Below are 27965 nucleotides of genomic sequence, written 5' to 3' on the forward strand. Positions count from 1 at the left end.
TACGCACTTTGTTCGTGGTTGGTCGTTGTTGCTGTCGCTCGTCGCAGCGCCGTTCGCAGCCCGGTTTCGTTCGTTCGTTCGTACGTTTACGTTTACGTTTGAGTTGTTCGAGTTGCTCGATTCCCCCATACGATTTCGATACCAGCTAACGATTCTCTGATTCTCTTTGGATTCTCTGATTTCGCGTTCGTCGCTCGCTCGTTGGCTCGATTGCTTTGCCGTCGCGCAAATTGCACAGATTGTTGTTTTGTGGATTGTTGTTTAGTGTCTTCTTGTCTTCTTGGAGTGTGTGCATTTTGTGAATGCCAATTAAATGCAGCACACAAAAAGCTTTCAATATACAACAAATTGTTACAAGTGGTGTCATCAACACACAACACAATCATCATCCGCTTAATCATCATTGTCATTATTAAAGGGTGACCCAAATTCTGCGAGTGCAACAGTTTTCATGTGCAAACAAATAAAGTTCGAAAAGTGCCCGCTACAAATACAACAAAAGGATTTACGCGTCCATCTCAACAAGTTCAGCTAACTAAAACAGCAAAAAATAAGAAACTACAAAATAAAGATAAAGCTAAAACAATCAATACTCGATAAACTGGTTTAAAGTGCAAATTAAAACTCAAGTACACTCTCTCACACAAATACACATCAAATTACAACAAGTATTTATACAAACTAACACACATACACACATCGAGGACACAGCTTTAGTTGTTGTCATTAACATTCACATTTCCTGCGCGCGCGTTCCCAAGAAAAGCCGTCAAAATTCTTGATAAAGTGGCCTCAATAGGCGCCAACACGCTCAATTTCACGGACCTAGGGAGCCCCTACGAGGGGCCTCCCAGCACTCCCCAATCGGGCATGGATGCGCCGGACGCACCACACACGCCCAAATACATGGACGGCGGCAGCACCGCCGCCGTCAGCGCCAGCATCACGCCCGGCGTCAACATACCCGGCAAATCGGCCTTTGTGGAGCTGCAACAGCATGCCGCCGCCGGGTGAGTCTTCAAACAGCTGCAACAGACGCAAATTCTGTTTGCGTTGCATTACAACGAAAATTGCATTCATTGTTTGTGTCTATCAACGCTCAAAAATGTCAAAAGTGCTGCGGTGAAGGACAAACACTCGCTAAAACTGACAAACTGTCTGCCAACCAACCAACCAACTAACTGACTGACTGATTGACTGATTGACTGACTGTCTAACTCACTGACTGACGGACTGACTGACTGGCTGACAACTGTCTGCCCCCGAGCAGAGTTTAGACTTAGCTGGGTTCAGTTTTCGATTCGCTTTGTTATCAGCCCCCGTCATCAGGTCTTAATATTGTAACACACCCAAAATTGACTTTCAGGGCGTTCCTAGATCATAATTCGCCTTCAATTTGGTTCAGTTTGTGTGCTTAATTGTATTGGTTTTCACTCTTATCCAAATGCAATATGCATAATGACAAACGCCTTTTATCGAGTAGGAAGCAGTGAGAGTTAGTTTAGAATTAATTTGGCAAATATATTAAAATGAGTTAGTTAATGCAGATAGATGTTCAAAGCATGTGTGAGAATGTATAAAATACATATTACTTGAAATAAATATTTAAATTTATTAATTCATTAATTTTCCTAAGTCTTATTAAATCTCATAAGCCTACGGCAATTTTTACGATTAGTAAAATTACAGCTGAAATCTTGGCATTAAAGAGTAAATGATAATTATTTCTTGAAGTTTAAAATTTTAGTAACAAATCTATAATAGTTTATTGTTGAACTCAGTTCGATTTATGTAGAATTTGTTTTTTGTATAAAACATACTGAAATTTGGTGGACTTCATATATTTATTATATTATGTTGTTAACAAATTAATTTTTTATGAATATTTTTTATTAGCATACTTGATTAATTTAATTGTGAGACTAAAATTTTCGTAGACTTTTATTTATTTTTTTGTTTATTGCCTCATTTGAAATGTATTCCTTCTTTTATTAATTTAAATCTTAAGCTATCTGCAGCAAAATTATTATTTTCTTACTCATCATTTTATTGGAAAAATTAAGTAGTAAACTTACATACATTAACTTACAAGTGCAACAACTATTCAATTTATTGTTCATAAATGCTGAAATATTAATCTAAACCTGTCTTGCATAAAATTAATAAATGAAAAAAACGGAAACTTGGCTTCAGGCTATTTGGAAAAAATTACAAGACACCACTGAAAAAAAAAACAAAACATATTTTTCACATGTCATCATTTTTATCAGATCAGAAAAGAACAGCTACTGATATATGTTATAGTGTGCATTCTGATGATTATCTACTTTTTAGTTGTTGTAATGTCTCCACCGTTTTTTGTTGTGTTGTTAATTAAAGAAGTCAGTTTATATATAGTATACGATAGTTATTGCATACTCCCCGTGGTACTTATGTGAATGCAGTTGGGAAACTTTCCGGATTTTGTTGTTTGGTTTATGCTGGCGGACACACAGAGGCAGCTTTAGCTTTGGCTCCCTTCTTTGCAAACCCTCCGGGAATTCGAACGGAAGCCAAAAATAAATTCAATTAAGCGCAGTTTAGTTTATTCCCTCACCATTTGTAGGCTTAATAAATACGAGCTCCCTCTGACTTTTGTAGTACGAATATAAAACACTCTCCGTCCGTCTGTCTGTACATAATATTTATGCCATTTGCTGTTCTGTTTTGAGTGTGTGTAAATTGTTTTTCCAACGCACGATTCGATTTTTCATTATACATATTTCATTGCATTTTCTGCCTCTTTGCGGTTTGCCTTTATGTCATTTTTTTTTGCTTTGCTGGCAGTGCGTGTGGAACTCCAATGTGATCCGCTAGAGCTGCTTCAGTGGTTGCCATATTGCGGAGTTTGGTTGCGGTTTTATTTAGTAGTTGCTGTTGCTACTAACATATAGTATAGTATATATGTTGCCGTCAGTTGCCAGTTGTCAGTTGCGTTTCGTGTGTTGTTTCCGTTTCCGTGTTTCCGCAGTGTATTGAATATTTCATGGCTTATTATTGGGCAATCGGTTAGAAACGTTCAAATAACACAGAGCCTATATCCACCACATATAGTAAAGCTGTTCTACAGCTGAGGGTTGGCAGCCCATGGGAAAGTGTTCAACTGTTTAACTGTTTGCCTGATGGCAACTTTTTTTTGCCCCATGGCTAAAAAAGTGTTAACAAAATATTTACTAGACTCTCTACTAACCACTTACCACTCTCTCTTTCTCTCTCTCTCCGTTTATTCTCTCCGTTATTGATTTTCATTTTTCGTATTAACCGCATAAAGTCATTTTTACTTATTCTAAATGAAGTCATGGCAAAACTTTATTTTTCCTGCTTATTTTGTTTTTTTTTTGTCGTTTTTCGTCCATTTGTTGTGAGAAAAAAAGTTTCGTTTCGACGCTTTGTGCATTAAACATGAAATTCTGTTAAAGTGTGCTGGCTTTATTTCTAGTTTCCGTACCACATTGAAACCCAATACGGAAAACACGCAAACTTTTCCTTGCTTTCCTTGCTTTCCTTGCCTGTTGTTGCTCGATTTAGTTTTCATTTATTTGTTGTTCTTTGACCTGGCGTGCCAAAGGGCCGACAATGCATACGATATGAGGCGACATTTAAGGAGAAATGTTTTCATTTACAATACCGATTATAATGATTTCTAATCTCACTCTCCATCTATCATTACAGATATGGCGGCATACGCAGCACCTATCAGCATTTTGGTCCACAAGGCGGTCAGGATTCGGGATTCCCGAGTCCACGCAGCGCCTTAGGCTATCCATTCCCGCCCATGCATCAGAATTCCTACTCTGGCTATCATTTAGGCAGCTATGCGCCGCCCTGTGCGAGTCCCCCCAAGGATGGTAAGTGAAATTGTCGCCAAAAAAAAAAACATGTCTTGTATTATCAATTTATAAGTAGTTCCCCCCATTGTGTATGTGAGGATCGCTCACTTAATCTTCAATGCTTGGCTGTCTGCGCACATCATTTAAAGTTCACTCTGTCCGTTTGACTTCTCTTCAATCTGAAGATCTCTCGAGTTCGCTTTTGCCATAGCCTTTGGCCTCAGCTCAAGCGCAAGCTCAAGCTCTTGGGATTCGCACATTTTGGCGACACTTGAGCGTCAAGTGGGCAACGCTCTCAAGTGCTTTTGTTGTCGCTTCTTTTGTTTACACCTCTTGACTTTGACATAGCCGAATAAAAACTCTATTTATTATATTTAGGAAGAACACATTTTTAATGATTTACGTAAGAGGTAGACAGAATTGCATAATATAGAATTATTGATCAAAATTTTAGAGTAGTATATTAAAATTTAATTTAATTTTCTTACTGCACTTAAGAGCTTTACTTTTAACACCTAAAGAGAATAAATGAATATATTAAGATGCTTAATTTTTTTCATATAAATGTAATTCTTTATTTAGGTATTTCAGAACGAAATTATATATTTACATAAAAACTTTACTTTGAAGAAATCCTCAGACACCTCCGCCATAATCTTTCTCGCTTAATTATGTTTTACAACATCTTCTATCAGAACTGGTTACATTTACTTTTATTGACCATTAAGTTTATGTCAAGCTTTATTTTATTAGAGTAATATTTGCAGTAGTATAATGTTTATTGAGTTGCTGGCAATTTCAGATAGATTTGGTGTCGTAATTTTATTGAATTTTAAATGAATATTCTTTTGTTCATATATGTATATATTATATATAGAGATGTTGGCATAATTGCGCGCTTGACTGTGACATTTTGTTAACTATCGCATTTTGTTCAACAATTTTGTTGCTGTTGCGCTTTTTTATTTTTATTTGTATTTATTTTATGTCGCTGTTGGGATCTTTTTTTATGCGTTTTGGTTGAGCAGTTTCTGTCTGTAAGTGAAAAGCAATTCATTTTGCCAGCTTTTGTTGCCGCCAACACAACACGAGAAGATGAGGGACACACACACATATATAATGTACTATATATTTTAACTGCTGTCTATGTATTGAGTGGGACAGAGTTTGACATTTTGTCACTCATACGAAGCTTGCAATTAACCTTGAACGTTTTTCGCTATACTTGAAAATATGCACAAGCGAATATTGGAAGAGACGAAACAGCTGATCGTTGAACGGTTAAGTAATTGGCAAAAATTTGCGCGCCAACAAATGAATAAATGTTTAATGTACTATGTGCCTAATAATAAATGGCACACACATGCTCTCTTCTCTCTCACTCTTTCGCTCTCTCTCTGCCTCGCTTTGGCGCACAGTTGTTTGTAATTATAATTGCGGTAATTACGCTTTCGTTTGGCGTAATTAATTACACCATTCTTTGGTGTAGTTGGCCGGCTGAATGCGTACGCTGCTCGCACTCGCTGCAGCAGCGGTCCAATAGCTGTTCTCTCTCCCGCTCTCTCCCTCTCTCGCATACACACGCACACTAGGGACTTGGTGTCAGGCTGACTAATGGCCCATGTGCTGGGTGGTCACCAGCAACATGCTGCCATCTCGCTTGCACGCTGCCATTTTGTCATTAAGCCACAGCACGTGCTGCGGCGCCAATATTTTTGACACACACACACACATGCACACACAGGTAACGGTAACGATGACGGGTGACTACTGTGCCATATATGGGACTTAATAATAGTTGCTGGATTCGCGTTATTTTTGAACAATTAGCGACGTCGTCGTCAGTTGCAGTTGTCCCCCCCCGGTTTAACCCCTTGTTGCCCCAACATTTGCTGTTTCACTGCTCGTTGAACTTGTGCACAACAAACAGTTGATCGAGTGCTTTGAACTTTTGCTTTTTGTTTATAGTCCGGGGCGACAATGTAATTGTTCATTTAACTTAATTACCTCACATTTTACAAGTTACTTAACGTTCGATTTGGTGGTCAAAATGCTTTATGGCTCCACTGTCTGGCTCTTTACTCTTTATACTCTCTATACATAGTTCGTTTGGTCTGCCATATTCGTCGCGTTTGCGTTCGCGTTTTGCGTTATGCATTCCATGGCATTGGCGCACTTCTCTCATAAATATGCATAAGTCACAAGTTATTCCCGGTTCCTTCACTCACTCACTCACTCGCTGCATTGCCATAATTTTCATGCTGAATTATAAATTCATCGTCGCAAACTTTTGTGCCTTTTTATAGGCGCTCTAAAAACTGCATTCTTTTGTCTTATTCTCATTTTTTTGTTTGTTTGTGTTTTCTCTTTTGGTCTCACTATTTTTGCAGACTTTTCAATCTCAGACAAATGCGAGGACTCCGGCCTACGTGTCAATGGCAAGGGCAAGAAAATGCGCAAGCCACGCACCATTTACAGTTCACTGCAGCTCCAGCAATTGAATCGCCGTTTCCAACGCACCCAATATCTGGCATTGCCCGAACGTGCCGAGCTGGCAGCGAGTCTGGGCCTAACGCAAACGCAGGTGAGTTATACAAATACTATATAAATATACACTATATGACCATATTGATGATCTGTCTGTGTGTGCAAATCAAGTCACTATTAGGAAGAGCTTAAATAGTACCATGCTTAAGCTTCAAAAGATATATAAAGAATATCTAAAAGTGTATTATAATTATACAGATATTATGATATAAGGATATTTTCAAGTCGACTTTATTAAAGCAAACCTTCTTTCTATTCAGAAGAGTATAGAGGATATATAAAAATTTATTAATTATTATCAAATAACAATAAAGAATATTTTCATTAAATAGATAGTATAGAAAGATAGAAAGATATTTAAGAGTTCTCTTTATGAAAGCAAGCTGCCTTTCAATTACATATATTATAAAAGTGAATAAAAATGGTTAAACCTATATATTTGTTATTATATATAATATATCTTAATATCTTAAGTCTTATTGAACTCTCATAAATATTTTTAATGATTTTCTGAATAGAAGAGACATTTATCCAAAATTTCACTCCTGAATTTCTATATATGACAGTATCTATATAATTATAATGGACCTTCCTTTAAACTATTCTAATTAAGGACAGAATTTTATTGTCCATCTAATTATATTTATAAAAGAAGAGGATTTCATTAGTTATATATTATTTCATATATAAAAAGTACTTTGCTAGATTGATGTTGTTTATACATAATGATATGTGCTTATTTGAACTAGATTGCTACCTTATATAAGTATGGTGTTGATATAAAATTAGATATCATACCGCTTTCAACATTATTACACAGTACAGTTCAATTTATTTTATAGTTTTTATTTAGCTTTTTTGCAAATATTTTACAACTTTTTACGAAAATGTTTTTTCCCATTAAAGTGCTTTAAGCTTTGGCATGACCTGCAAAAAAGCTGTCATTAGTCAGCTGGCAAGCTCGCAAGCTTTCATTTAATATGCAGATGTATTTTATAGTGCATTCGGTTGGGGAGCCGACTGACTCAATTCCCTGGCGATAGAATACACGTCGGAGTAGTCCTTGCCCCTTTGGCAAACATAAGCAGCAGTAAATGCATTTCAAATTGAATTGTTGACATGCCTCTAATGTTGACTGACAAACGAGCCAAGCCAACAGCAACAGCAACGTGCCTCCCACGCCTGTGACCCTCGTTCGTACAATATACAATAGATATGTATACACGACTACAAACACATTGTTAGATACACACAAGTACGAATAGTCAGACGACACAACACTCGATGTAGTTGAGGTTGTTGTTGTTGCTCACTTATTTTGCACGTGTGTCAATGTCAACTTTTGTATGACGACGCACAACCACAGGCAAAAGATACATTCAGAAGATACATCTACAAGTACGAGTATCTTTTTAAATGCACGCGCTACTGCCCACGGCAAAGAGAGTAAGATACGAGGCAACAACATAAAAAAAAGTATACAAAAATAATTGTAATGAAAAGCAAAAACAACAACGCCTGCCATTGTGGCTGGCTGGCTTGGAGACACCCACCCAGTTTCAGTTTGAGTTCCAGTTCCAGTCGCATTCGCATTCGCAGTCGCAGTCCCGATCTGCGTCCGAGACCCAACGTCAAACTGTCTGAATAGCGAGCACATTGTTTTTGTACAATAGTTTTCCACATGAAAAGCAAACGGCAAAAACAATAAAACGAAACAAACTGCAAACAAAAAAAAAACTAAAAACTGTTGCAAAATGTAAAAAGCGAAAAAAATGTGGAAAAAAGTAGATGTGAATGAGTCTCGTTTTTGAGAAATTTATTGATAGTGGGCGTGGGCTTCCTAATTGAATTAGTGTGCCACAAAAGTTCACGCATACAAACGCACAGACACACGCAAGTAAAGCACAGACAGACACAGAGAGTGAGAGAGAGAGAGAGAGAGAGACTGAGAGGGAGAACAACTGAGGCAATGTTGTAAGGCAGCTCAAATGAAACTTGTAAAACAAGTTGAAGACCCTGCTGATGTACGACTCTAAGAGCGAGTGTGTGTGCGAGTGTGTGTGTGTGCGGCGTGGGTGTTGCTCAGCCGCAAGTTGTTTATCAAGATAGTTATTTGAATACGGCTGCTTTCTGCCAGGCCATGCCATGCCAAGCCATGCCAAGCCATGCCACAGACAAGACGTCTCGACGCTGCAGCTGATGGGCGGGCGTGCCACACGGCGGCTGTGTAATAAATTTGTGCCAGGCCAAAAGCAGTTTACTTAGTCACCCTATAAACGCTGATTTACATGCTGAGGGAGGCCCTTGGCTCCAACTAGCTGAGCTCATAAAATGCACCAACAACAATAACAACAACAACAATAGCTAAAGCTGGCAGCTGTCAATCGATGTCCGCATTGACAGCATTGCAGTTTGAAGCTAGCCAAAAAAAAAAAAAAAAAACAAGAGAGAAAAAACGAAAACTAAACAAACAGCCACGCCCATTTGAACTGCAGGCCAACAAGTCCAGCGACACAATCAATTTGGTTTATCTGGTTGACCCCTGCGGCATTTACCACCGCTACACCAACAACAAAAAAAAGGGGTTAAACAAAATTAATTTATGACTGCGCCAAGGGTGTTGCCCACAACTAACTGATCAAGTAGCCAGAGTGCAAGTAACTTGTGCCTAGTCCAAGTGCTACCAAGTGCTCTCGAACATTGTCTCAGGATAAAACTTTCGCTTTCAGGCTTCGTGTTAATTAAAACCGCCCTCTCAGTTAGGTTCGGAAGGCGCCGCGCAACGGAAGTTTTTTATTGATTTGCAGAAGCTAGAACTTCAGCCAGAGACTGACCCAAGTACGTGGCACGCCAATGTTTGACCCGTGCAAACAAACTATTGTGCTTTAGCCACAAGATTTATGCGTTACACAAACAACAACTGCATTGGCCACTGCCGGCCACGCTTAATGGCCTTCAGCGGGACGCAGCGCGCCGTTGGCCAAGTCAAAGCTTTTAGTTTTGTGTTTGTGTGTTTTTTTTTCGACTCGAACTCAAACTCAAACTCAGACTCGTTCTGTTCGTTTTGTTTTTTGGGGCGTGTATTGTACACAATTTGTTGGTCTTAAAGTTTTGCATGTTGAGTAGTCAAGTCTGGAGTGCGAGTATGAATACTGCTTTGAGTACATTCGCAAATCTCAGGCAAAACTTTCAGCTGACACTGACAGCTCGTCGTCGTCCGGCGTAGCCCCAATCGAACGACACGTTCTAACACCTGCTAATGAAATATGCAATAGCAATAGCTGTAGCATTCGCTATAGATATCTTATACTATATACACATATAGGTATAAAACCATACGATAAAAAACTGTGGCACATTTACTAGTTGTTGCTGTTGTTTTTTTTTTGCCGCTTTATAGCCGCTGGTTTTTAGTGCTGCCTGCAAAATATAATTATGGTAATTTCATTATTATTATTTTTTGCCTCTTCTGCTACACAAAAAAAAATACAGAGAAAAAAAATAACAAAACTCGTTTTAGTTGTCGGTCGTCAGCTGCTTGTAGATACACCTTCCTTCCCCCTCCGCACCTCCGCTGCCTTCCTGCCCCACTTCAGCTGCATTTTAGTAGTTGCATCTTTCACTCAGTTTGAAGTACGCGCACTTGTAGTTTGATTTTGAAAGTGCATCCGGCGGCTGCTGGGCGCCAAACTAAACAAAAAATGCGAAATAAATACATACTATAATATATATATTTATATATACACCTTTATCTGTATTTAATTATGCTTGTGATCGATTCGCTTTCGCTTTGATTCGGTTGCAATTAGAGCTAAATGGTTGCTACTGTTTCAGTTTCGCTTTCGGTTGTTGTTTTTTTTTACACCGTCGCCGCCTAATTGAATAATTACATAGAACGTTGGAAGCTGATCGTCAATGTTTCAATAACACCACGAAAAACCCGAAGAAAAAAACCATAATAAAAAAAATCTCATGACCAAAACTCAAAACTTCAAGCTGACAGCGCGAGACAAACGCAAACACTCAAAACTCAAAGGAGAAAAAATAAAAAACAGACCAACAACAAAAAAAAGCTGCAAAATACAAGTAAAAATTAAAAAGCGCTGCTGTCCGTGCGAACCGCTCAACAAGCTGATCTTTTATATATGTGTATATATATTTTTGAAAAGCGCAGAGAACCTTTTAAACTGCGTGTTTATGAGCTCATATCGGCACATTTTGATCTGCTTGGTTTTTTGGTCGCAGTCACTCGCTGAATCTCTTTCTCTCTCTCTCTGGTGCAGCAAGAAAGGCAAACACCATAAGCAGAAAGCATCGAGCAGCAAGCAGCGAGCAGCTAGCAACCAGAAAGGCCACAAAAGGGCGCAACAACTGATGAAACAAAATTGTAGGAGGCCACGCTGGATCGAAAACAAAGGATTTGGCAGCAACATCAACTCTTTATGCTTAGCAGATGAACTGCCAAAACGGCGCTTGTAGAAGCTCTCAGACCCAGACACAAAGAAAAATGTTCGTTTAGCATTTTTGCTTAGAAGCTGAAATCAATCAAGATGGCAATATAAAGTTTTTAATGAAGTGAGGTTACTGTAATACAATATTGAAATTGACATACAAGTATTTTCGGCTTGATTTTAGTTTGGATTTTTAAGCATGCATTCAGGATTAATTTCTTAAATGAATTCGTTAAACTATTCGTGTTAAAGACTAAAATTACAAAGTAATCCGTTTATTATATATAATATTTAGGCTACATTATTGCCTCTTGTCAATCAATTTTTTTGTAGTCTTATAGCTCATTTAGTAGAAATATTCCTTATGTAGTCTGAGCAAAATGGGTAAATAGTTATTAAACTAATGAGTAAAACTGATGGATATAATAATTGCTACTTCAAATAATAATTATATTATCGGTTTTAAGAATTTTTTAATAAATCAACTGATTCGGAAATTCGGGCAAAACTTTGACCTTATTGGCCTTATTAATGTATATTAATTAGTAATACATATATATTATATAAGCAATAAGTTCCCTTTCTCCTCTACTTATTTTGATCCTCGCTCTCTAATCACTTCATACTTATTACTAACATTTTGCGCCTGAGTTGCAAGATGCTCTGGCTTGTCTGCAAAAATCAACAACGCCTGCTTTATGTGTGTGTCCCAGTGCGAATACCAATGTGTGTGTGCCAGTGTGTGTGTGTGTGTGTGTGTGTGTGTGCGTGTTGCTGCTGCACGCAGTCGCAGTCGGAGACGCAGACGCATCGCCCACGGTGCACACCTTCGCAGCAGCCTTTTGTTGCTGCTTTTGGTCGCTGCCAGCGATAAGTCTGCTCCACCCCTAGCCCCAAAAATAAAAAAAGAAACGAGCGCTGCTCCGCAATCCAAGCAAAGGTCATGGACTTTACAATAACAAAAACACCAACAACAACCACAACAACGAGAGCTTTAAAATTTCAACGGAATTTCATGAGGCGGCCTCTGACAAAAAGAAATGAAACTTTAATAAACATTTTTGCGATGAATACGAAATACTTGTAATAAAATTAAAATTAATTTCCACATCAACAGCAATGCGTTTAATGCGCGCAAATAGTTTTATTGTATTAAGTGTGCAAAAAAAATGAAATAAAATGTGTGGCAAATACAACAACGAAATAAAGAGAAAAAAACTAGCACAACTTGATTTAAATAATACAAGTGTCTAGTTAGTATCAGCGGCTAACTTGGAGCGACAGCGCAACACACAGAGCAAACAGAAAAAAATGAAAATGAAAAACTGGCTGACCGCATTTAAATGCTCAGGCAGCGAACGTGACGGCTGCTACAGCAGCCACTACAACAGCAACAACATGGACAACAACAATGACAACACATCGTATATCAGTGATTGCCTGATTTACGCGCGCAATGTCAATTAAATTATGGCACATAATACAATGTAACTCAGCAGCAACAACAACAACAACACACACGTCTTAATCACACGCACATTGCAACAACAGTGACCCACCAGCAGCAGCAGAAGCAGCTGCGGCAGCAACAGTTGCTGTTGATGTTGTCGACGTCGTCGTCGTCGTTGTCGCCTCCCTATGTCGAAATTTTGCACCGTGCGCTCGCGTAACAGGAACTTTGAATTAAGTTTGATCAGCGCTGATGTTGTTGTCATGATGCTGGTACTAGCACTCGACGCCAGCAGCTACAGCAGCAGCAACAATAGCAACAACAACAGCAACTGCCAGCAGCGACAAACGAACAACTTGCCATTAACAATGATGCATTGCTTGAACAGAACCGGAGCCAGAACCAAAGTCCCAGACTGAAGGTGGGTGGAGTGCGCGGGGAGGGGAATCGGCGAATGGGGAAGCGAAGAGTAGACAATTTCTCACTCTCTTCAACACTCTCAGCAGTCGCTTAAGTTGCGTCGTCCTCATCGAGTGACAAGTGACCGCATTTACATTTTGAGCGCATCTAATGCCCAGCCACAGCACAGCACATCAGATCACATCAACATCAACATCAACATCAAAAGTATCTCAAACTCGTATACAAATGTATCTCATGTAGTTTTACGTGAGCTGCGCGCTATCTAGATTGCAGTTGACATAATTTTGCACGTGCAGCAACTATATGTTAAATGTGTGCAACTACAAATGATCGTGCAACTGATATTTAGGATGGGGAATTTATTTATTGCAACGAAAGCGTAAGTTCTATATATGTTGAGCTGCAATTATAGACTTAAAAGTAACATAAATTCTATTTCGAGTAAAAGATTCCTTAGAATATCTTTTCAAGTAACTGATATATTTATTTACTAGGATATGGACTTTATGTATTTTAAAGAAAGCACACGTCTGTGAATTTCAAATGATTTTCTGTTTCGGGTAAAATATTCTTTTTTATTTCGCATTCATATTTTTAACAGTTTCCAGCTGAGTTCATAATCGTCTACTGAACGTCAATATTTCCACTCACTTTTCGCTTAGCGACTCTTTTTCCATCTTCAATGTGTGTTTCGGGATTTGCATGTCTTGTTTATAACTGGTTATCGAGTCGCTGTTTGACGTTGTCTTCTTTGCCAGCAGCAGCAACTCATCAAGCCGTATCTAAAAGCATCCATCTTAATAGAAATAGAAAGCAAGTTGGGCCACTTTGGCAGAGAGCGTTATTATCGCAACCGATAGCATAAAGTAGTTAGGAACAGGCCATCGACATCCTGTGCATCGTATCCACTTCCTATTAGCATCGCAGGCTATTCCGGGCAACAAATATTACACGCTTATTTTTGTCGCCGGCGACGAAAGCGAGTTTCGCATTTCATTCACAACATATTTTTGCGCTTTCAAAACTGGTCAGTGGCTCAAACTGGACAGCAACGTTCGTCAACTTTGCTGGTTGATAAAAATCGTACGCAACTCGCAGGAAATTACAAAACATAAAGCGCGCAAAAAAAAAAATAATACAGAAGTGAAGGAAGCACAAAAACAAAATAAAAAACCAAGCAGGCGACAGTTACAGCTATTGACCAGGGCAACAGCTAAAGAAGTGAGAGTATTCAAATAAATAAAATTTAATGATAATTGCCGCGCATAGCAGAAATGCCACAGACGACAGCGTGTCTAGCTTGGATCTGATCTCGACCTGGGCATGGCCCAAAACTATTGACTAATATTACGTGGCTGGCGTTTGGGGTTGGCGGGTTAATTACGCGCTCATTTGTTGACACACACACACAGACAGGGAAACACACTCCATTCCACCTCACTCCACCGAAAGCAACAGCGTTGAATGTAAACAACTTTGACTGAAACTCAAGGATGCGTGCCAGTCTTGAGACTCAACGCCTGCCTCTGGGTTGAGCTCAAGATTTCAGTTACGCGATAATAACAATAATTATTATTTTATTATGAAAAAAATCAACTTTATGACGACGACAAGGCATTGCGGCGTGCCGCAACAAAAACAAAAAACGCAGAACTGAAGCTAAAAACGAAGACGTCGACGAAGTTGTAGTCGAAGTTATTCCAGGCCAAAACCAACTTGGCAACACCCGCTGAAAATGTGTATATCGAACGGCAGACTAAAGTCGGAGCCACGTTCTGCCTTTTATGATGTATTTTTAATCGATGCGTTGAGATTTGCGCGCCTTTAGCTGCCCTCTGGCTGTGGGTGGGTGCTCCAAAGCGAAGACGCTGGTCTGAGGATGTGCTCTCGAGTCTCTTCCAGTCTGTGGATGATGAGTCAGCGAGCAGGAGAGCTCATGTTATAATTGGGCTCTCAAATTTGCAAATACGAAGCGGCACAACCCTTAGACATCGTTTAATCCCCTTTTTGCACTTGCTATTCTCATCCTCCCACTGTTGCCCTCTCGTTGGCCTTGTGAACGCGATGCCAATTAAGTTTGCTGTACTCTGACACCAATTAAATGTATTTTTGGGTTCGATGGGAGATGCGAGTTGTGTCGCCAGTTTGGCTGCTTTTCTTTAACGTCAGCAGCAACGACAACGTCAGCGACAGCGACAACAACTACAACTACAACAATAGACAACAGACAACTTTTAACGCTTGGTTAATTTTATACATTTTTCCAGTCTTTTGTTGTTTTGTTTTTGTATTTTTCCGTGCTGTTTTTCCATTATCATGATCGCTGTTTTGTGATATCCGCTTGCTCTGTGCTCTGTGTGTGAAAATGCATAGGAAAAAATAGAAACAACAATAACAACAAACTTTAAAATAAAGCGACAAATAATAGTTAGCTGACCATGATTTCATTTGGCTTCGCACAGCACAGCACAGCAAAAAAAAAGTAATATTTAAATTACGACAAAGCGAAGCAACAACAACAACAACAACAACAACAAAAAACAAACCCTCAAAGAATGCGCTTATATATAAATTGTGCAATTACCCGCCACACTTTTTTCTACCTTTTTTCTCGTTTGTTTGTATTATTATCTGCCCATTGAGATCTTATAAAATGAAATGAGATCGTCACCAGCGTATAATTATGATCGGCGCTGACCACAAATATGATTTGTACTTTTCTCTCTTTCGCTTGTTTGGCTCTTGATATTTTTCTGTTCACCCTTTTCACTTAATTTGTTTACCAGTTTTCTCAGTTTTTCCCTCTTTGACATTCCATTGCACTACTTACTGTATTAACTTCTGAGTACTCCCTTCTCCACCCCTCTCCAAAAAAAACCTCAGCTCCGTTCCAATTTACTGAAGCCATGTGCGACGGCCTGGAAAATGTTTCAAGTGCATTTTATGAGCGCTCTTTAATTTTGTGGCAACGCTTCGGGCCATCATGCTAAAAGAATTTTGTGCGAGCAGCAATATAAATAGCCGTAATTAAAGCTGTGGTTAAATTATTGACTAAATGCACAACTGCAAGTGAAATGGGGGAGGTCCGAGCTAATAATAGAACTAATGCAAAAGGGATTTTAAGCACAACAAATGCAAGAATAAATTAAGCATAGAAGGAGCTTTGATTAATGAGTTCTTACTGAGTTAAAGGTTTCACTTCCTTGATTGACATTTCCTTTAAAAGATTTGTATAATTTTCTCATCTATCTAAAGTACAGGGTATCCCACAATCTAAAGTAACTTTTCATTTCGCAATCTTAACTGAACTTTCAAAATAAAAGTTCGTTGTAAGTTAGCATGGTTGCATTTAATTGATTGCATTTTATTGATTGACGTCTCCTTAAAAACTTGGCATAATTTTCTCATCTATAAAAGTACAGGGTATCCCATAATCCGAAGTAATTTCCATTTTGCAATCTCATGCCTACTTAAGCATTATTTGTATTTTCGTTTTAGCTCATTGTTACACATTGGGGGCTTCCCGGTTAAAACTCTCATTACTTTCGAATAAAATAATCAATATGAATAAGTCCATCAATAGGCGAGCGAGCACGTGATGAAACGAATGCATTTGTAATCGATTCGCTGATGTCTTTCAACAGAATCGCATTAATATTAAACAGTTAACGTCAGTTTTAAGTATTTTCCAAAGCAGTCGTGCAGCTGTGTTTGCTGGCTTAAGAGCTGCCCAAAAAGTTACTTAGATTTGTCAGTTAGTTACGTTTGAAGTGCGGAAACTACCGACCGACCGATCTCCCCCGGGGGGACTCATCAAACTGGCTTTTGTGTAGCCGAAAATACAAAAACAGAAAAAAATGACATAACCATAAGATGGAAACGTAGAAACTTTTTGCTATTTACTGTCACCTGCTGCAGGCAGCGAAGCCGAAACTAAATTAAATATGACTAATATTTTGCAGTGACTGTAGCACACAAAAAACACAGCAACAATAACAATAAGAGAGAGAGACAGCGGGAGCAACAAAAAATACAAATACAAATATAAGTAAAGACAGAAAGTACAACAACGTTGACTAAGTAAAACTTAAATGCGCGTTGCGGTCTCGAGTTTTGTTCGACAACACAAAAAAAAAAAACAAATCATACACATATATCTCTATATATATGTATACATTGTTATTGTTGCGCGCGTTCCGCCCCGTCACGCCCTCCTACAGCAACAACAGCAACAGCAGCGACGTCAACTTGGAACTTGGAACTGCACCGGCGGCTGCTTGCCCCTCCCTTCCTCCCCAACTGGGAGCAGCATTTTGTTGCTGCTGCTGTTGCTGCTGCTGCTGCTGCTGTTCTATCTGCTTAGAATCTCACCTTGACAATTGTTGATCAAATGCTGCCGCCAATTTATTGTTGAAAAATTTGCGTCAGCTGCGACTGCTGCGGCTGCTGCTGCTGCTGCTGTTTTTCATCATAATTTTTGCAGTTGTTGCTGTTGATGGATTACAAAAGCACAACTGCAAAACTGACTCAGTTTTAGTTACTGGCGAAACGGCAACGGCAACAAATTAGAATTACAAAATTTCAAGGCCTTGCAGGTGAATCAAAGCGAATGAGAATTCGAATTCGCAATCGCACTCGCATTCGTAAATGTATTCGTATTCGCATTCGTATTCGCATTCGTATTCGCATTGCATGCCACTCGCCGTCGTTTGTTGTTGTTGCTGTACAATTTTCAATAGTTCACAGCGCAGCTCGCAGCTCAGCGTAGCTCGGACAGTGACTGGAACGAACATGGGAACAGTTTCCGGATTTGACAAACATCGATGATGCTGATGGCGATGATGATGATGATGATGCTGTCGTAATAGAAAAGCGAAAAGCTTTAAGAATGGCAAAGCAAACTATAGGTTTGCCCCACCTGCTGTCTGGTTTACGATTGACTGTTTAATTGTTTCTGCGTTAGGGGGCCACAAATGGCAAAAGGCACATTTCTCTGAGCCAATAAAGCACTAATTGAGTTAGTATAATGCTCGATTTGTCGCTTGATCTGTCTAACTTTGGCAATTGGCATGCGGCTAACTTGTCGCGAGTTCGCGCGAACACATCGAACATCGTTCGCAGCTTTAGCAAAGTGTAATATGAGATGCAGTTTAGAGCGTTTAGCTGGGCCGTTAGTTCGCCAAACCCGCTAACAACTTTATCAGCTAATACTTGTGTACTTAGTAATCGTCTGTATTAGTTGGTATTAATACATAAATGCAATTGGCAATTGGCGATCAATCGAAACTTGTTGAAAGTCTCTGTATCTTTCTCCTGTCACATTTTATGGCTCACTTCAGCTACGTGACTGAAAGCTAAATAAACGGTTGCAACAGCAACAGAAGCTGCTTTAGCTACAGCAGCTGGTGAAATGCTCATGCGTGGCAGCGATTAAGCAATCACCGTACCAGCAGCCAAAGTGCCTATATAGAAATTAGATCAATATCTTTATTTATTTATAAATTGTTTTACGTGGCTGCCTCCAAGGAGTGCGCTCATTTCTCATTACCAGCAACGCCAGCAACATCGTCAGCAGCAGCCGCAGCAGCAACTTGTTAATTGTGGCCTGTGTTAGAGACGCGTTGCGTTATATAAACAGGCCCCAGACTCATAAACAGACAGAGACAGACAGAGACAGGGAGAGAGAGAGACTCCAAGACTTGGACTTCGTCTGTCGATGCATTCCCCCGGCCTTGCCTAATTGCATATTTATTGTTTATTAAGCAGCGCTTCCCGCGGGGCAAGCACAGCTCATAACTGCAACAACTGCTGGATGCGGCTGCGGCTGCGTCAGCGTCTCATTCACTTTTACGCATTGCCTATATATGCATAAATTAATGAAGCGCGCGCCATTCATTGCAACTGCTTCAGCTAGTTGCTAGTTGATAGCTGATAGTTGCTGGCTGCTCATTGATAAAGATCAATGGCATAGCTGACAACGTCACATTCAGATCCCCCAGGGAACGATACTCGACTCGGACTCGAACTCGGACTGGATGCATAGACGTAGTTAAAGCCAAAAATGGTCAGCTTGCCGCATATTTTGCATGGCAACGCTACTGTCGATTCACTGAACTTCGCTGCGCTTTCAGTTGAGGTGCAGGCATCTAGCTGAAACTGAAGCTGTAGCTGCAGCCACGTGCGTGCCATAAAACAAAGTCCAAAGCACGGGTAGGTCAAACTCGCTAACCGGGCAAACCAACCTACGAGTATGTTTGCCTGCCCCCTGGCCACGTGTTTCAACTTTGAACGTGGCTGCTGCTGTTGCTGTTGCTGCTTCAGCTGATAATGATGATGCTGGTCACGGGCTGGCAACAGCAACGGCAGCCGGCGCATCGATTTGCTTTCAATTTGTTGGCGCGGACTAGCAAGCGGTGTTAACTTGCGTTCATTTGGTTGAAGCTGAGAAGCTGTTCAGCTCATACTTATACTCATACTCATGCTGGATACAAGGCGTTGTTGCGTTCGCCTGGCCTTGAAGCCTTTGAGCGTTTTTTGTTGAAACAGTTGCTGTTGCTGTTGCTGTTGCTTTCTACTCTTGCCTTATGATCGTTTCTTTTTTTGTTTTTGTTTTGGATTTTTCTTGTTTTTCGGCGCTTTTGGCATGCACATTGGGAAGGCGTTGCCCAAAACAGCCCGCAACGATTTTATTTGGAAATCACTTTTGTTGCACCTACCAAAAACTCGAACTAAAGCCTCAGCCAGGGCCAGGGCTGAAGCTGAAGCTGTAGCTGAGGCTGTTTGCTCATGTGTATTAGTTTAGTACGTTTTGAGAGCTGAAAGCAGCGTTAAGGCTGTTAACAAGCGACTCACAAAAACGAAAGACTTAGGCAACGAACTTGAAAACCTTTCGCCTTGACTGTAGAACGTTTGCATGTGGCTATATAATGAGCTTAAGCTGAAGTCGAAGCAGGTTGCCGTTGTCTGATGTCTTCTACTGTGTGGCACAGCGTGCGTGACACTTGACTCTAGGGCATGGCACAGCCCAACAGACAGACAGAAAGACAGATAGACGATGAGACAGCTGGCAGCACGGACAGACGCACGCTTTTCAAAAGAAAACTTTATTTTTTTTTTGTTTTTTTTTTTTGCCACGACATGGCATTGTGTTCATTATTATTATTATTTTGTGTTTTTTTTTCGTTTTCGTTTTTGAAATTTTTGTACTACGTTTTAAAGTCATTGCCTGCCCTGAGGCTCAGCACTCGCAGTGGCTGCTGCTGCTGTTGTTGTTGTTGTTGTTGTTGTTGCTCGCTGCATTCAAAATTATAAACAAATTTTTGCCGTTGCCAGCACGTAAAACAATCGCATGCAATGTACAAATTTTCCAACAATGAAAAGGCACAACAACAGCAACAACAACACAAACAGCAACGGCAAGAGAAATAATAACAATAATAATAATGGAAATGCTACGGCCGGCAAGTTGCGTAATCCGTCAACCATGGCAGTCAAAAGAGCAACGCAGCGAGAAAAGCAGCAACAGCAACAGCCACAGCAACAGCAATCTCAGAGTCAGAGTTGTTCCAAAGACTTCAGTCATTGCTTGCTCTTTGTGGTGGGTGGGGCTGTGTATCTTGTTGCTGTTGCTGTTGCCGTTGCTGTTGCGGTTTCTCTTGCAGCACACACACGCAACTATTGTGTTGCAGCCACCCCAAAGCACTGGCTGCATGCAAAACAACAACAGCAACAGCAACAAGACAAGTACGAACAACATTAAGTAGCTGTTGCTGGAATCACAGTAAAACACAATCGCAAATTTGCAATCTGTTTCTTAAACATTAAATAATAATAATAAATACGTTTTGTTGCTGTTGCTGTGTTTTTTGTTTGGCTTTTACTTTTCGGCTGACCGAAGCGATAAGCATCTTTAGCCGCCGAACATGAACAGTCGAAAAGCTGCCGCGTTTTATGAATGATCGCCATCGAGTGACCGCTCGATGTTACCTCAAAAAATTCAAATCCCCCGCTTGCCCCGTTTGCTCCCCCGCAAGCAAGCATTGACTGACTGACTAACTCGCTGACTGACTGGCCAAAAAGCACTTGTTGCGCCAGCTTTAGCTTCAGCTTCAGGTTCAGCATCAACTTGTTGCTGTTGCTGTTGCTGTTATTGCTGTCCGTCGCCGGCTGTTGACGAACAACTTTAGCGACAAGATCATAAATCAAAATTTTATTTTATTTCTCGCAGCAGCAGTTCGCTCTCTCGCTCTCTCTCTCTCTTTCTCTCTTGCGCGCATTTAAATTTTTATGATTTTAGTTTTTTAATGTTGTATTTTTGTTGTTGTTGTTGTTGTTGTGCTTTTGCGCATAAATTAAAAATCGCCGCGAAGCTTGCGGTGCGCCGCGCGATTGCAGCGCGATTAAAATAGATTGCCACTTGCCGCTGCCTGGCGACCAGCAGCCAGCAACCAGCAACCAGCGAGAGACCGGACGGGATGGACAAACGGACGATGACGTCGCTACCTAACCACGTAGCAATCATACCCACTGACTAACTGGCTAACTGTCTTAGTGACTGCCTGACTACCTGTCTTGAGCTGGCGACTGAGGCAACTGGCGACCCGGCGCGTGCTTGTTGGAAGGAAAGTTTATGGCCATTAGCTGTCATAAAACTGAGAGAAAAAAAAAACGTCAAATACAAATACGACATCAAATTGCACGAAACGACGACAGATATTCAGATCAACTATTGCCACAAAAAAATTTCAAATTGTTTTAAAATGAAAGTGAATACGGTGCGTATGCGTAACGCGGCGTGAAGAAATTATCAATGGAATAATGCCAGAGCAGCAGCTGCTGGCTGGCTGCCAATTTGGTTGCTTCCCATTTGAATATACCATTAATCAGGTTAAGCAAAATGTTTACAAAATGTAACAGCAGGCGGTTGGTTGGATGTCTGGCTCGTAATTCACAAGTGCCGCTCAAAAGGCAAAGGAAGCCGGCAAAATGGTTTAATGTTGCCCGCTTTAGATTGCAAATTGAAATTCGCGCACCAAAAATGTGCTGAAATATGTTAAAATCTTGTTGCATGGAATTTATGAATGAAAAGCAAAGCCACAGCCAGAGTCGGAGATGGAGACGGAGACGGAGTCTTAGTCGGAGTTGGAGTCAACTTATGTTATTGTTGGCAACATAACAAGCAGCAAGCTGAGAACAATGCGGGGAAAACAGCACAGCAAGTCAGCCAGATTGTTGCTGCTGCTGCTGTTGCTGTTGCTGGTAGCCATAAATTTGTGAACAACTACAAATGCAATAACAACTAAGAGCAACGCTCTCTCGCTCGGAAGGAAAGACAGCAACAAAAAAAGCACAACCTAAACACATAATCACATTTTACAGACATCGTTTGCAGGTCGTTCAAATGGCCAAAATGGAAAATGAAAATGCATTGCAACAATCTGCTTTTGTTTTTTAACTTTTTTGTATGTTTTGGGGCGTCGTTGTTGTCATTAAGCTGGCGCATCCGTGTGCTTGCTGTCGTGTCTATTTACTTTTAGCCGGCTGCTAATAAAGTGGTAACTTCTTCGCTCGTTATTTATGGCCACCTCCACCTCGACCAGAGCGAGGTCCAGCTTTAGCCGCAGGTCGCCAAACCAAGTTCAGGTTCAGGGTCTGTCAATGGGCGTGAACCATTCGTGATTTATCATAGAAGAGGCACAGTGTCAGTGTTTCTAAGGAAACACTGCAAGCATAAATATATTTGGCTCCCACACACACACTCTCAACACAAAAATTATCATCAATGATTGGCGCTTGAATGGACATGCATAGTCGTCGTATTTACTTGGTTAATAAAATCATTTTCGTTATCTTTTCCCACGTTTTAAATGTTCAACTGTCAAATGAATTAAATACCCAGCCAATGCGAGCGTATTTGAATTACGAACGCACTTTGGCAACGCTTGAGAAACCAGTTTCAATTGCGCTGGCCAACACACAGGTGGCTTTGTGGCTTCACGCAGTGTCCCAGCATCCAGTTTCCGACTACAGAGACTGAGAGACTAAGACTAAGACTTCATAGTCATCTAGCTGTGATATGAAACAACAGTTGTGTGGCTATTAGAAAGCCTGGACAACAGTCGCTTACTTGCCGCTTGCCACTTGCCACTTGCGACGTTGTCGTGGCGCATCTGTTGGCCGTAGGCAGTTTCGCTGTTGTTGGCTGCCTCATCAATTGCGGCTGTTTGCCTCGCATAAATTATATGCCAAGTGGCATATTGCGGAAGTGATCAAGCCAGAAGTGTTGCCATATGACTGCAACAGCTAAAGTGGGTTAAAAGGATAATGCCAAAGACAAAACGACGGCAGCCACAGTCTGGCCAAAAAGACAGATCTCTCGGCTGCTGCTGCTGCTCAAGTGACACAGTGACATGCTAATTTCTCGTTTACTCTTTTTTTACTCTCTGTTTTTTTTATTTTTTTTATTCAACGTTGTTTGCCATATTTGTCCATATGAAAGTGGTACAAATTGATGTGCGAGTGCCACAAAACCATTGGGAGCTGCAGATGTAGACGAAGTCCGAGTGCCATTGCCATGACATAAGGCTGATTGACATTTGACAGACTGTCTGACTAACTGTCTGTCTTTCTGTCTCTTCGTCTGCCTGTATCTCTGACAGTCTGTCTGCTGATACAGCCACACTTTTACTCTCGTGCGTGGTTTTTACTTTTTTGCGCTTTGCATAAATATTTTTAGCAATTCGAGTGGGGGAACAACTTGACTTTATTTGTTTTAAAAGTGTTCTTCAAGTAAAAATGCAAAACACACATATTTCTCTTTTTATACCGGCTACTCATAGAGTAGAAGGGTATTAATACTTTGCGCCTCCAGCGAAAGGCAGAGCAAGTCATCTCTGACGATATAAAATAAATATGCTCTTCCTTTTTCACTCTTACCGTATGAAATTATTGGCAATTTGGTTTATTCTTTGTTCTGTATGGTATATTTTAAATGTATAATCGATATACTATTCGATATACCAAATATAGTACTCGGTATATTTTAGTATATTGAATGCGTATATTTTAAGAATAATACCGCTCATGTCTTGCTCTTTTTGAAATTGTAATTCGGGTATCTCAAAGTCGCACCCACTCGACTGTGACTTTCTTGCTTGTTTTATTTTGTCATGGGGGAACTCGACTTTTGACAAATTGCATATTTCGCGTTTGATCTTATGTAATTTATCGTATTTTAATTTCAAAAACAAACCTGTCAAAGCATATTTTAAATGCAAATCCGACAATTGAAAGGCTGCTGACCATTAGCTTCGACAACTGTATTTGACACACAATTTAATTGAAAAGAAATAAATGTAAAATGTATGCAAAGCGTATTAAAAATAAATGTTATAATTTATTGCACTTCATTAGGCGCAATATAAATACAAGAATGATAATTTGATAGCTTTGCTTTAACAATTTAACATAAAAATTATGTGAGTAATTATTCTAGACTATTTTATATATTTTTAATTTATTACGCTGCAGCTGCATAACGAAAAGAATATATAATATATATTTTTATTATACTTAGCTTAGTGTGCTGCTCGTGTCAGATTTGTAAAATAAATAGCTTTTGTTGGCGGAGAGCTCGACAATATTTTATCATTAAGCGCATATTTTGCGCATGGTTTCTCTTGCGTAACTGCCGACAAACTGTGGCAGCAGCAGCAACATAACATCAAAAATAAATAAAATTAAAACAAAAATTACAGAAACTACAGAAAAATCTGTTCCGATTTCAATGGTTTCTTAGTCTTAGATCAAGGCGAGAATTAAGTAATGTATCTAAGCGATGCTTAAGTGCTGTTGCAATACTCAACAAAAAGTAGCTCAATTCAAGCGCTGCGCCCCTGCTCCCCATTTCAATGTCGTGTGCCGCTTGATTGAACATTCAATCGAATTGAAAATGAAAATGAAAATACATTTTGTTTTTTGTTTTTTTTTTGGCTACCGTCCGTCGTCAATGTCAACGATCTGACGACACGCCGAGCCGGCAAATTCGTCCGTCTGTCTCTCGGTCCAACTATCCGGTATTTTGGGCGATCCGGTGATCCGCCGGCAATCGGTCTCAGTCGATCTCAGCGATTAGCGCACATGTCTGTCCATAGTCAATACCGGTAGTTATCGCTTAATTGAATCAACTGCCGCAGCGCACAGTGTGTGCGGAATGCACATAAAAATCAAAAGCAGGCGCAGACGCCAAGCCAAAAGCTCGGCAGACACTGTCAAATTGTTTATGTCGCCCATAAAACGAAGCCAGTGAAATTTGTTAGCAAACGCCAGCAGAAAAAAAAACGAGCAACATAAAAAATGGGCAACAAAAAAAACGAGCAGAGGGGCGAAAAAAAATCTGAGCGCATGCTACAAAAATCCAACCAACCGCGAAGAACGACCTTGAACAAGTCGGTTATAGGTATAGATATATGGATATATATTCAACACATCTCTAGGTAAGTGTGTGTACGTCATGTGTCTATGTGAAAGATTGCAAGCTGTAGATACAGTTAAAAGCGCGCATAAATAGCATTAGATACGCGCGTTTGCTGTTGTTTCTATATTTATACATACACTTCAACAACGGCAGCCAGAGATTGAGCTGCGGCTGCTGCTGCTGCTGCTGCCGCTGCCGTTGGCTTTCAAAAGTGAAGTGCGCACAGCTCAGCGCACAATTAGTTCTACACAACAACAACAAAAAACAAAAACGTCTCAACTCGCTGCGATTTGAAAATGAAAATTGAAAGTATTTGTGAGATACATTTTTGGCTCATTTGCTGCCGCGTTCAAGTGTTTTTGGCTTGCAAATTCGACATGATGACGAAACCCCAAGTCACAGAAATTATACTGCACTTATGTGGATATAGCAAAAGCGACTCAGCAAGCATATATGAAGACATTTTCGCAAGTGTCACACGCTGCCAAAATGTGTTTCTGTTTCTGTGCTTTTTTTCCAAGTGTTGGATGCATTTATCTGCCAGCTGCTTTTCATGAGCGTTCACTTTTAATTTCATGTGAAAAGCGGTTTGAAAAGCCGTCGCAACGTCGCGTCGTCAACACACACATAGTGCATATAACTATCGTTAGTCAATAACAAAGTACGACTCGATAGTAAATCGATTCTCATTGAATGTTAATCGCTTTTGATAACGCCGCATTCGCATTCACAGTCTCAATATCGACATCTCAGTGGCTGCCAAAGAAGCATGGCGATTACTTAATTAAAACCAGGTTGCTTGCTGCTCTTTTTATAGCCAGACAGCTTAATTTCTCTTTACGGTAATTCACAACACAAAACTTGAGACTCATGCTGAGTTGTAAACAGCAACTAATTGCGCCATAATTGATACACACAAACACAAACACACAGACAAAGGCTCTCGCATGGCTTGAATGCAAATTGTAAACACTGTTTATTAAACCCATATCCTTCAATTACTCTTTGCAGGTGAAAATCTGGTTCCAGAATCGTCGTTCCAAGTACAAAAAGATGATGAAAGCAGCTCAGGGCCCGGGCACCAACAGCGGCATGCCACTGGGCGGCGGTGGACCCAATCCTGGTCAGCATAGTCCTAATCAAATGCACAGCGGTAAGTTTACTTCTTTCTCTCTTCAGTACTCTTCTCCAGCTGTTGTTGCATTTTAATTGGCTGTTATTAATTTGAAAATATATTCCTTTTTTGTATACTTTGTAGGCGGTAATAACGGCGGTGGCTCGAATAGCGGTTCACCCTCACATTATCTACCTCCCGGACATAGTCCAACGCCATCAAGTACGCCTGTGTCTGAGTTATCACCCGGTAAGTTAAACATCACCAAATATTTCTCACATTTACAGTTTTCATATACACATTTTTGCAACTTGTATTTATGCCTTTGCATTTCTTTCTCGCCTTCTCTATTAAAGAATTCCCACCCACGGGTCTTAGTCCGCCAACGCAAGCGCCATGGGATCAGAAACCGCATTGGATTGATCATAAGCCACCACCGCAAATGACACCACAGCCACCTCATCCAGCGGCGCCGCATCCGCAAACGCATCACCACAATCCGCCACCACAAATGGGCGGTTATGTGCCGCAATATTGGTATCAGCCCGAGACGAATCCATCATTACTAACGTAAGTATATAGTATTAGTATTATATAGTATTATATAGTATAAAAATAAGTACAAAATGTCACCTCTTCCATAACTAACCTCTTCAACTCTTTGTTCTTCTCTTGCAGCGTGTGGCCGGCGGTTTAACAGCACCCTAATACGCTGCCCCCGCCGTCCGCTGTGTGGGCACAGTCCATGCAATCCCAATCCTATGAGGCAAGGCCCTGTGCCGAACTGAATCTGCACGAGAATCATCTGCAACACCAGCAACAACTACAACAACATCATCATCATCTCCACCACCACCACCACCAACATCCTCACAACGGTGCGGTTTATGTGGGCGATGGTGATGGGGCCGCATCGGGGCAGTGAATGCTACACATACAAATACACACAAAACACACACACACACCTACACAGACAGCACATATGTTAGCCAATAATTGAGCGTTGATTGATGATTGAGATCAATTGTATGGCATGATTGATGAGAGTACTATAAAAACATTGTAAAATAGTAAATAATATGAATGCAGTTATTAAGGCCGTAAAACATTTTGTATATTTAAACAAACAAACATGTAATTAAATTTTAAAATGTGAATGAGTCGTTTTAAAGTTAGTGCTAATAACAAATACACATATAATATACGAATAATAATATTAAAGAATATATCAACTTAACAGAAAGACAGAATATACAAACACACAAACACACATATAAACAATACATTTATACATTCCTCAATATTATTTTAAATGTGTCCTTTACTTTTTTTGTTTGTTTATTATTTGTGTAAAGCTTAGTGAATTGCATTAAACAATAAAAAAGAAAACATAATAATTACAAAAAATGAAATATAAATGAAAAGAACAAAAACAAATAACCAGGACAAACAATGAAATCAGCTGTTGATCTTAAGCCTTTTAAACGAGTATAAATACGATTTTTTTGTTTAAGATTATTTAACGCTATTTTTCTGTATAGTAGATGAAAAAGTAATAAATGAAATCAGTTAAAATCAGATCTCAATGGAACAACATTTTGCATATATTTTTTATGATGTCTCAACTGCACTCGGA

The 27965-nt window shown here is 40.0% G+C and overlaps 1 protein-coding gene across 1 annotated transcript; it reads left to right on the top strand.

The window, feature by feature from the left end:
- LOC117569859 (homeotic protein distal-less) lies at window positions 1-27278 on the top strand. The gene is made up of 7 exons (XM_034251193.2): window positions 1-1010; window positions 3712-3887; window positions 6260-6453; window positions 26227-26368; window positions 26474-26578; window positions 26686-26899; window positions 27008-27278. Exons 1-7 carry the CDS (start codon window positions 871-873, stop codon window positions 27024-27026), a joined length of 990 nt encoding a protein of 329 aa, XP_034107084.1. The 5' UTR covers window positions 1-870; the 3' UTR covers window positions 27027-27278.
- The last annotated feature ends 687 nt before the right edge of the window (window positions 27279-27965 follow it).

Source organism: Drosophila albomicans, chromosome 3, assembly GCF_009650485.2.
Source record: "Drosophila albomicans strain 15112-1751.03 chromosome 3, ASM965048v2, whole genome shotgun sequence".
NCBI lineage: Eukaryota > Metazoa > Arthropoda > Insecta > Diptera > Drosophilidae > Drosophila > Drosophila albomicans.